The 12,019-nt window shown below is 33.4% G+C and overlaps 2 protein-coding genes across 4 annotated transcripts; one reads left to right on the top strand and one right to left on the bottom strand.

The window, feature by feature from the left end:
- Positions 1–545: 545 nt before the first annotated feature.
- On the bottom strand, positions 546–4,631 carry LOC147078959 (MICOS complex subunit MIC13 homolog QIL1-like). The gene is made up of 3 exons (XM_085951828.1): positions 4,542–4,631; positions 3,073–3,229; positions 546–932 (listed from the first exon to the last, which is right to left on the bottom strand). The coding sequence occupies exons 1-3, from the start codon at positions 4,547–4,549 to the stop codon at positions 741–743; spliced, it is 357 nt and encodes a 118-aa protein (XP_085807954.1). The 5' UTR covers positions 4,550–4,631; the 3' UTR covers positions 546–740.
- A 59-nt stretch (positions 4,632–4,690) lies between these two features.
- LOC147078958 (NAD-dependent protein deacylase-like) lies at positions 4,691–9,930 on the top strand. 3 transcript variants are annotated; one of them, XM_085951803.1, is made up of 5 exons: positions 4,691–4,736; positions 4,903–5,240; positions 7,065–7,262; positions 8,126–8,285; positions 9,127–9,930. In XM_085951803.1, exons 2-5 carry the CDS (start codon positions 4,914–4,916, stop codon positions 9,330–9,332), a joined length of 891 nt encoding a protein of 296 aa, XP_085807929.1. In that variant the 5' UTR covers positions 4,691–4,736; positions 4,903–4,913; the 3' UTR covers positions 9,333–9,930. The 3 variants fall into 3 exon arrangements, with proteins under 3 accessions (XP_085807929.1, XP_085807944.1, XP_085807936.1); XM_085951818.1 differs by having other exon boundaries at positions 4,691–4,782; XM_085951810.1 differs by having other exon boundaries at positions 4,691–4,801.
- Positions 9,931–12,019: the final 2,089 nt, after the last annotated feature.

The following is a 12,019-nucleotide window of genomic DNA, read 5'->3' as shown; positions in this document are numbered from 1 at the left end:
TTTAATTAATAATCAATCTGCTAAAAACATTAAATAATACACTTTTTTGTTAATTAGAATATAAACTAAGAAAAAAGCTGTTTTAAATTAAGATCCAAACTCCAAGATATGTACATCCGCCAAACCATCGAGTTTTCGGGGGTTTCTGTGATTCAGTGCCCTGTGGATTCCAGTGTATGAATGCATTTTTGTCGAGCGGTTGTCCGCTTGCCGAGCAACATGCCGGCCCACTGCCATTTTATTAGCTCAGCCCACCTCCTTTTTTTGTCTTATTCTAGAATTTATTTTGTAGTCTATCTGCATTTACGTCCAACATAGACCTTTCCGTTTAAGGGTCCATATGGAACATGCATACCCATGCACTATATTTTTAGGCAAAATGAGGCTACTTGAAGATATATACTATTATTCAGACAACCAAATGCGCACAATGCTATCATAATATGAGAAAATATTATAGGTCCCTCGCCCATTTTTAATTTGTTGTAAGTTGATCAGATGGAAAGGAGGTTAATGAAGTATATCAGAGAATGAAAGACAGTAAATAGAGAGTTGTGATTGATTTATTAGGACAGGTTTTCAGATCGAGAGGGAATAGAGTTTGGTTTGTATTATATAAATTTTTGTAGTAAAATAAATTTTAAATGTGCTACCATTAAAATTCTTATAAGCAAATAACAATTATTGTGCTATTAACAATATTAAACAATAAAAATATACATTTTTTTTAACATTACGAATCACTTTTCAACCGCGGCAGGTTGGGGTATACTAGGGGTATTGATGAATGTTTCGATACTGTCGTAAGCCGTTTTCGTCCATTTGCATGAGTTTGTTGGTAATTCCAAAAGAAAATTGAAAAATCCTTTGACTCCAGCATTCCAATAGACTTTGCCGATGTTTGAGATATCCGATTTGGGGAGTTTAGGCATCTGTAACAAAGCAAGTGCCAGAATATTGTAATTGATTTTGTAAATTTGGCTTAAAACAAACACTGGGTTACAATCAGTGGCGGCTGCTCTAACAACATGCACAAAGTGCACTGCACACCCTATAATTTTCACTTATCACTACATAATGAAGTATGATATCGTCATTAATTTTCTACAAACACGTATCTCGGAAAACACAACTTTTCAGGAGAGGCAAATAACTCTATTTCCTCAGTTTTTAATTCAGAAATAAATTTTCTTCTATGAAACATCCATTCAGTATACTGTCCAAGATCTTCTTGGCTACGTGTTAAAACTGTTAACTAACAAGCTCCACCTACTTTTAACCGCACTAGCGACTTCTTGTCGGACAGTAGTTACACATATTTTCATGAATTTTTTTTTATGTTTTTTCAATCTATCGCACTATACTTTAGACCAGGAGAGGGCAAACTGCGGCCCGCCGGGTATTTTTTTGCGGCCCGCCATCATTAATTGTACTTCTGATTACGAATAACTTTTTTTATATTTTTTAAAAAAATATTGACAATAGATTAAAATTTGAAGAATTTGTTGTTTCGTTAATGTATTATCTCAGTACGTCTTCCTTGCGTCTCGTCTCACACTATGTAACCACTATTTTCTATGTTGAACATCGTGACACATTTAAATACTTTTAACTCTGCGTTGCAAGGAAAAAAAATATATGCCCACGATATGGTGAAGAGTTTGAATGGATTTCAATTAAAACTCAAGTTGTTCCTTCGACAAATATCGAATAAGAACGTGGACCACTTTCCAACTTTGAAGTTGCTGAATATACCAGAATATAAATTTGAAGAATATGGTAAAATTATTAAAGCTCTGAATGACGAATTTTTACAAAGATTTGGTGACTTCCGAAAAATTGAGACAAGTTTAGCAACAGTACGCGATCCATTTTCAATAGATATTGATAGTATACTGACAGAGCTACAACTTGAGATTATTGGTCTGCAGTGTGACACTGATTTAAGAGAATTGCATCGTCGCGAAGATATATCCAAATTTTACAATGCCCTTAATTCAGACAAATTCGAACAACTTAAAGATTATGCAAGAAAAATGTTCGTTGTTTTTGGATCAACCTATATATGTGAACAAACATTTTTGATCATGAACCTCAATAAAAATTCTTTACGATCAAATATCTCCGATGCCCATTTACAAGCAGTTTTGAAAATATCAACCACAAAATTAACACCTGAATTTGAAAATATGTACAACACTTTCATTCTTCTCATTATTTTTTTTGTAATGTTTATTTTTCGTGATAATAAATAGTGTATATCTAAAAATGGTAGTTTACTTGCGGCCCGCCGCTCATTTTGAATTCTCGAATTTGGCCCTCCATCCAAAAAGTTTGCCCGCCCCTGCTTTAGACCGATCAGTCATATTGTCGGAGATACGAGAATGCGTTGCAAATTTACTGTGAGTCATTCCACAATATTACTGCAGTAAGCACGTATCTTGACTTACAAGAAAGAACTTCAGTATAATCAACTGTCGGAGTTCAGTATTCTGTATACTTCCAACTTAACTCAAGATTCGAGTTTATAATATTTATAAAAGTGTTTTATTGTGATACGAATTTTTAGTCATTGCTTAAATCTATTATGTTATAAAGTATGTTTTGAGATACGTGAATTCATTACATCAAACAACTCAAAACTGATAAAAATTGAGATTCGTGTTTGTAGAAAATTAGCGACGATATGTTATTATGAATGACACGTCATCTCTTTTAAAACATCAGTTGCTCTATTTTATTACCTAAAATGATTTTAGGCTGTTAACGTATTTTACAACCATTACAAGAACATAATGTAGAGTTTAATAGTAATCAGTCAGTATTTAAATTTGGTCGGTCCAACTTTATGAACTAAACAGAAAAAGGTCTTGGGTTTTTGGGTAGAGAATGATGGATTGTTAGGTAAAAAGAGAAGGCCGTTGAGTCTCCTGAGTACGCGGAAGGCATCCATGGTCACAAATATGTAACTTTACTGGTTTACTGGTTAAATTGTCCAGTTGGTGAAAGTACCTATCCATAATTAAGTGTTTGAAGCCATGATGATAAAAAAAAGAACAAATGACAACAAACCTCAAACGGGATTTGTGCTGATGCTTTCTTGATATAGGGACATGTTTCTTTTTTAATAGTATCGTATAGTTTCGAAGTGGTGTCACTATCTTTCCATACTCCCTGTTCAGCTGTGTAGTAAATTGCAGCTGATGCCAGGCCAACTTTGACTCCAAATCTGTCAAAACAAGGAGTTTATTAGTTATTGTAGTGGTATTAACATTACCATCCCCCTTTGATTATTATTCAACTTTATGTCGGAGGATCATAATCCGTATTAATTTAACCTTGGGTAAAAAACCAGCAACTTTATAGTGTCAGTTTTCAGGTTTTTTTTATTTATAATATCAATTAAGAATACCAAACATTGTGGACATAACAAATCTAAATTCAAGACGTACACAACATGAGATTTACATTATAACAAATATTACCCTCACATGAGAGAAGAGAATATAGAAAATAATAACAAAAAAATTTAAATAAAATCAAAACATACTTAAGTACAATTTTATACAGAAAAATAAAATTAGGAAAACAAAAAACATACCTACAATTTTATTTTAAATAGAAAAATAAAATTTCAAAAACAAAATGCAAAGTACATCATTGAAAATGTCTGTCTTTAGGGAGCGCATTTACTAATCTTGCACCCCTCGCTAATGCTGCCTGATGGCTTGACATGAGGAAACAGTTCCGATCCAGAATAAATTATGGCTGCGACCACGTAGGTAATTGACAGGCGCATGTAAATTTAAATTCATTAGGACACCAGGATTGGAAACCATCCCTCGCGATAACAAGCAAAAGTGTTTCAAGAGCAGAAGAGACCGACGAGATTCAAGAGAGTGAAAAAGTAAGCATGCCTCGTAGTAAGGTAGTCAGAAAATGACGAATTATTGAAAGGAAGGATATGGAGTACTGTACATTTACCGCACCATGTTTATTTAGTCTCTTTCGCGTGTTTCAAAAACACGCAACCGATTAACTTGGGATGATCATCTATTCTGCTGGGACCTCTTTGATCATTACTAAGTATGTAATAAAAATAGCATTGAAGGGTATATTGTGAAACCATGAAGTACATCAATGATATTTTTTTTAAATCATTAATAACCATGTTTTTGCTTTTTCGTACAAGGTGGTTCTTAGTAATTTTGAACAATCACAAACACCCAGACTTTGATAACATTCCTCCAGCTAAGTATGTACACACAGTTCCATGTTAGTATCCACTACAATAATTAACAAATATAGGCGATAGGAACGAGTGAAAATGGTCAATAGTAAAGTTATTTTGCCAGTCATAATGGGTACCTCATGTAAAATAAATCCAATTAACTGTGTTTTGTGATAACATGATTTTGGGTGGTTTAAAAGAAGCAAAATTTCAAATACATATACGCTCATTTCAAAAGGCGCTTGGACCACAAATTTAATAAATAACATATCTAATTGATTGTTTGATTCAGTTAAAATTATTTTCTTACCGAATCATTTCGTTTAGGTAATATTTTCCTGCTTACTACTACAGCCTACTTGGTTCGATATAGTATTTTTGACAGGTTAAATTTCATAACGATTATGTAAAAACCCGAAATCGATCGGTTGGTAAAACTGACTATTTGACAGTTCATTCACAAATATATTGTCTATGGTCGTCGTTTGACGTTTCTATCGATTACGTATGTTTATTTTTAAATCTATTTTGAAAACCTTTCAAGAGATTCAGTACGTACTGTGATAATATGTAGATATTTTTTGCTTTAATATTTTGATTATATTTTCAATTGTCATTTTATATTCTTGTTTTATTCGTGTATAAAATTTATTTCTAAACAATTATTACAGAAAAAAATCTGATGTCAGGGGTTTTAATTAAATGTGTGTTGGAGAAACCAGCCATAATTCTGACAGCGAGAATTAAGATCATGGCATCGTCGCGCCCTTCGAGTGACATGGCGCAATTTAAAGCGATCATAGAAAAATCAAAAAATGTTCTGATATTGACTGGCGCTGGGGTGTCTGCCGAATCAGGGATACCGACATTCAGAGGAGCCGGCGGGTTCTGGAGAAAGTACCAAGCAACGGATTTAGCTACCCCCCAAGCATTCAAAGCCAACCCCAGTTTGGTTTGGGAGTTTTACCATTATCGCAGAGAAACTGCGAGGACAGCGTTGCCAAATGATGTAAATATTACTGATTGAACTGTGACTTTCTTAAGAACTCCTTATTTAAGTTTTAATTTGATTAAGAAATATACGCCAATCAATTTCTCATGTCAAACCGTTTCTTCAGATATTCATAAGGTTGCCGTAAGGTGAATTCAATACAATGTATTTGTTATGTGCGAAAACAATATTTTTGAGCATAGTGATCACCAATGTTCAGAAAACTAATTTTAATCCCTGGTAATAGGGCCGTATTTACTCTTGAAGGGGCCCTAGGCTATTATACATTGGGAAGCCTTAAAAATAACTTATATAAAATTAATACTATTAACCGAGGGGAGGGTACTTGATGGTTTGAATTTAAATTCTAGTTTATTTAAGTTTGTGTAGTTTGTGACATTTTTCATTAGCTAATTTTATTCAATTTCCAACACTTTACCTAGTTCTATTGTTTGTATTGACAATTTAATGCGCTTACTGAATGTATTAATAGTGAGTATTTATGTATCTACTATGGGTTTTTACAAACACTTCAATATTGAAAATTTGTTTTTATACTTGATCCTTTAATAATAAGGTTTATACCTTATTTTATTATATAAACGAGAATTAACTGTTTTCATTGTCAGTGTGCATTTACCATTGGTGAGTGCGCATGACGCCTGAAGATACCGAAAGGCGAAACACGGGTCGTAAAAAACCACTCAACTGAAATAGTACAAAGCTTAAATCAATTAAAATAAATACAAGATAAAAAGAACTTTTTATATATTTACAACGTTTTTAAATTTTCTGTTGAATCATATAAACTTGACTTGACTAGCTTAAACGATCAAAAAAATTTGTACTTGATAGAAATACTGAATAATAAAATATTTCATATTGATTTCCATAGTAACGCATGTATATATTAATAATTTAGTTGCTAGGACCCCCTAGCAACCAATAATGGTATCAAAATAACTTTTCATACAAAACAGATTTAACTGAAAATTAATTAAATTCTACTTAAAGATGGCTAAAAGTATTTAAAAAAATGCATTGGCATCGTGTTATGATATATTCTAAAAGTTTCAAATGCCTAGCTAGTTGGGAAGTTAGGTAAAAATTCGATTGCAAGATTTGTACCGGACAAATAAGAATACGAGCTAAGAAAAACGTTGTAATAATAACTTGTATGACATAATCTTCACTCTTGTTTTTTTTGTTCCAAAATCACTTGCTATTTCATTAAAATCTACTTCCACCTTCTGTGTTTTTCCAATTTGACATAAGTGCCATTATTGTATAGAAAAAAATATCACCAATACCATAATTCTGAGAGTTTGTATGAAAATTAGTACAGTATTCCCAGAAATACTTTTTCACCACCATTTTCATACGTTTAGTCTCCATCTCTTATACAAGGAGATTTTCTTCGACGTATTTGATTCTTTACTAGTGGCATTCGATTATTATTAGGTTAGACTAGACTTAGAATTGGCTTTTCGACGTTGTCTTGAATTAGTTTGTACAATAAGTAAAAATAGGATATCATGATTTTTTTCGAGCCCTTTAGTCAGTAATTATTGTAAATCCAGTTCTGCAGGCGTGTGTATATTGGATTTTTTATTTTGCTCCTGGTATATTGAAATATCCAATGATCATTCATTGCGTTGCATTGTAAACCTATTGCATTATTGAAATAAGGTGTAGGGTGTCGGCTGTCTTAAAAAATGATAATTTTATGTAATCAAGAAATTTATTGTTATTCTACATGGATAAATTACTTAATAAGAAATTAATTTATCTTCAGTAAAGTTGTTCCAATATAGTATCTAATTGAATAATATATTATTGTAGGCACACAATGCGATAGCGGAGTTCGAAAAAAGGTTCTCTGGTCAAGGAAATACTGTAACCGTCATAACGCAAAATATAGATAACTTGCATACAAAAGCAGGCTCTGAAAACATTGTTGAATTACATGGAAACCTCTACAAAACCAGGTGTACCAAGTGTAAAAATATTACTGACAATAATGACAGTCCTATTTGTGTGGTAAGTAACTTTTTAAAAATGTTAAATCATCAATTGCTTTCTAAAACATGTATTGTCAGTGTAGCTGTAATACCAGAGAGAGAGAGACCAAGTTGTGGGAATATTTATTTGTCGGTCAAATTCGGATATGTCTGTACTGTCGAACCCAACCGGATAAGACCAAACCCAAGCGGATTAAGCCGAACCAGCGCCATCTAGTCAGTAATGAGCCGATCACAAGAATTTCATATTGACACGTCAGAGATATCAACATAACCTACAATTTTATTAGTCATGTCATTGCGATTACAGCAAAACAGTCGGATCTTGCGTCTCAATTCTCAATATGTAAAATTGATACACCCTGTCTCGTTCTCAAAGTTAGCACAGTCAAGCGAGGGGCTGTTGAAAGATATCACCTTTTGGCAATTCAAATGGTTAATTTTTCTACATAATTAACCGCCAGAATACGTGAAGTGATATATTTATCACAATTAGCTCTTTTTTGATGTTAACCTTTTTAGTGCCGGTAGGTGTATGTATGGTGGTACCTTGCATGCCGCGAATTTTATTGCAAAAATAAAAAATAAAAATCAATTTACGTTTCAAGTGGTAAAAAAGAATTCTGTTTCAATTCTGAGTATGTGACGATATTCCCAATATATTATGTCGTTGCGTGTTTGACATAAAAAAAAAGTTAAAATAAAGTTTTAGCTGTTTAAAGCGGGACGTCCAAAGATGTCATTTTTGTATGAGCGGCGTTCCGTTCACAGAAAAGTTCGCATCTTAAGACGTCATTGGCAGCCAACCGGTTAAGTGATATATTAGAATAGGCCTGCTGTATTATTATTTTAAGTTTATTAGAATTTTTGTATTCCTTTCAGGCATTATCGGGTAGAGGAGCCCCTGATCCAGACGTACCAACAGAAGAAATACCAGTTGATCAGTTGCCGCGGTGTGCAAATTCAAAATGTAACGGTCTTTTAAGGCCCCATATTGTATGGTTTGGAGAAAACTTGGAAACAACCGTCATTGATAGAGCTCGTAAGTATTTTATCATTTTAACAAAATGATAATATAAGTTATATTAAATTCTACAGATCATTTTTTAAGTTGATAGTTATTTCGATTGTAACACCATTATCAAGACTACAAAAATATATGACTTATCTACATCTAGAATGAGACAGAAGTACTATGTCACGTGATGTGTAGTAACCCCCAAGTATTTAAATCTGTGGACACTCAATGTTTTGCCTGACCCTAATCAGGGGGAAATCTGGATCAGGACAGGTGCTATTGCACAAAGCGTTGATTTTCAGGTTGGTTGGATGGAGTGGACCAAGCAGAATCTCATCAGACAGACAGTGAAGAGGTGATAGTAGGCCTGACTCGGCCAGGTCCTACGAATGCCTTAAGAGAATTTCAACCTGGCTAGCAAACCAGATTCCGGTGTCCTGGGAGGATGCTAAATAATATCCACAGTGGAACAACGGGATACTGGAATGACCCGTGAGGCCGCAAGAAGACTGGCGAGTGACAGGATTCTCGGAGGCACTATGTGGTGACTTTCACGAGTGGAAGTTATATTAACAGACTTTGTACAAGGATTGTTTGTCAGCTATTTATCCAATCCATTGGTCTTTGCACTGTATCAAATATACATTGAAAAACAACATGCATTTTTCAAGTGGTTGTGGGACAGAACCCGCGACCCATGGCTTCATAGACGGCCGCTCGCTCCACCAACTTGGCTACTATAAGTTGTTTTTCAGTAAACTGTGATTAATTATTTATTGTCTTGTAATTTTGTCACTAGATGTCTCTAGTATCTGTTAGACACCCTTTATTAAATTGATAACATTTTTATTATGTACCGATATAGATGCAGCATTATCAGATTGTGATGTTTGTTTGGTGATTGGGACTTCATCGATTGTATATCCGGCAGCCATGTTCGCTCCGCAAGCCGCTGCCCGTGGTGTTCCGGTTGCGGAGTTTAACATTGAACCGACACCAGCCACTCATGAATTCGGATTCTACTTTGAGGGAAAATGTGGCACAACTGTACCTGATGCTTTAGGAGTCTAAATATTATACGTTTGCCAATGATAGATCTGGTGTGATTCGTCATTAAAATATTATAACATTCGTAATGGGTAAAAGGCAGCTACTTCGTGTTTATTAGTCATCGTAGCAACATGACTTTTTAGAAGTGTATTAGAAGTTGTGGGACATCTGGTTGCTACTAATAATCAATATAAAGACGCTTCATTGATTCATGAATATGACGGCAGTTTGTCAACAATATAAGAATTAATAATATTCTTGTCAAAACATTACGTTACAGACCACACCAGTCAAGATGGTGCAACAGTCTTCTTGTTACTCATTTATTATTTTAATAATTCGAAAAACACCGCAGAAACATACGTATTACACATCCATCGGATTCCGGCCAATATGAACCACCTGCACCATACCTAATCACAATGAAATTAACTAATAGGCCGGCTCTCGTGGTGCAGTGCGTAAGGCGCTTGCCTTCCACCCGAGAGTTCCTGGGTTCGATTCCCGGTCAGGACACACGATATTTATGTGTTTTTCTCAAAGCCTGGGTGTTTGTGATTGTTCAAAATTACTAACAACCACCTTGTACGAAAAAGCAAGGACATGGTTATTAATAATTAAAAAAAAAAAAAAAAATATTTATGCCGCTGAAGTGTTCAGTTTATTATTTTTATAATAGGTATGTTTCTGAGGTGATCCGAATTATATATATTCATAAGGAATGTTATATTCTTAAATTTTGTGAATTAGTGAATAAAAAAATAGTTTAATATTATTCACTCTGTGTTACTATTTACACTGCCAAAAACGGGAGATTTAACAATCTTCAGTCCCATTATTTATTGAATTAGTATAAACCTCTATAACAATACATAAGGATGATTTCTTTTTACTTCTCTTCCATTTACTATTACGGTGTCTATTTTCACATACTGACAAGTCCACAAATTCAATTTGGTAAATGTCATTCTAGGTGTTTCAAGCATAAGTAGGTGGTTTGAATATTAGTTTCTTTTCTTACATTGTATTTTATTCTAATTGGTTTGAGTTTGTTACTATTCCATTTGAGCGACCTGGATTTAGCCTTTCGGCATCTTCAGGCACTATTAAGTACTAGGCTTACCATAATTATGAAACTCTGAACCGGTACAGGAACGGGGTATAGGGCAAAGAAACAAATTTACCACCAAAAATTATTTTATTACATATTAAAAGTAGGTATGTACAAAAGAATGCAGAAGGTCTGCTGCAGCCGAAATTTAAATTATTTTATTTATTTATTGTACCAGCCGTATTTCTCACTGGAATGAACTTTTTTCGCACCCTTCCCGGCCGATTCATCACATATATGCTACTACGGCCAATCATGAAAATTTATTATTGACAATCATTCATACGCGGAACAGCCGGGACAAAATTGAAAATGGGTTTTATTATTTAGTCACACATAAACTCTCATTGGCAAAACTGAAGTAAATTAACCACAGCGCTTTAAATTAATGTGTAGTGTGGACGTAAGGCAACGTTTGACAGTGATTAATGAAACGGGAACGGAATATGATTTGGTATGGAATAGTAATAAGGAAGAAATGATGCTTTTGTCATTGGGGGAAGGTATTTGATTGCATATTTCTATGCAAGAGTATTATTTTAAGAACATTGGATACTATCTGCTTACTCCAAGGTATATTATCACACATTACACATCAATGTTATTCTCTTCCGTTGTTATAATCATTTATCTCCATCTAATAAAGCAGTCTTCGCTACTGGTATAAGCTGTTCATATGCCATACTACTAATGAATTTTAAATTGCCTTAGATGCTGTAAATTTATTTCCATTATTATTCTATTTTGCGAGTGTTGTGAACACTAATAAAAATATAGTTCCATTTCCCATCATTGCTCCAAATGAAAGCAATGTCAAAATGATGCCTTAATCGTCGTAGAAAATTGTAAATAAAAAATATTTAATATATTATAGTTAGTATTAAAAAAAAGGATAGCTTTTTGCAAATTAATAATATCACTGAAAGCAATTTCATGTTTTTAATCGAATTTAATTTTGTGTACAATTGTGATATACTTGAACTTCTGATTCTCATTTATATAATAAGTGTTAAAACATAATGTTATATACCTATATATATATATATATTATCTGTATCTCAGAGTCAGTCCATATTAAGTACAGATTTTGTACCTAAATTATAATATCTGTCAAGTTCAATTCACACTTTATTCATAACATAAATCCAAAATTCTTAAAACAATTATTATGAAAAATCTTATTGTGTTTATTTGAAACTATTCTTTTTTGAAATATGATAGTCTGTCAGGTACAGATATAGATATAATTATATATTGCTGTATTAAAGATAAAACTCACTAAGTACCTATGCTGTTTTATTTCCAGATAAGTTAACATTGACGATTGTTTTTCATCTTATTAATAAAATAACTAATATAAATTCTAATTGATATTATTTTTGTGCTATTGCATTTGAGTCATTTTCTGCGATCTGGGTTTCGCCTTTAGCCATCTTCAGACATTATGCTCACACTCACTTGGCAAATGTATAACTGATGCAGAATATAGTTAAGTGCCTGAAAATGCTGAAAGGTGAAATCCGGGTCTCAAAAAAATATTCAAATGAAATATTCTCAGTCCATGGCAGTGGTTCTTGTGGCCATCAATGCTTTACAG

The sequence above is a fragment of the Rhyacophila brunnea genome, unplaced genomic scaffold, assembly GCF_057557595.1.
Source record: "Rhyacophila brunnea isolate RB1 unplaced genomic scaffold, BYU_Rbru_1.0 scaffold_10, whole genome shotgun sequence".
Taxonomy (NCBI): domain Eukaryota; kingdom Metazoa; phylum Arthropoda; class Insecta; order Trichoptera; family Rhyacophilidae; genus Rhyacophila; species Rhyacophila brunnea.
Note: the sequence above shows the minus strand (reverse complement) of the source record. Positions and strands in the feature narration are given on the sequence as shown.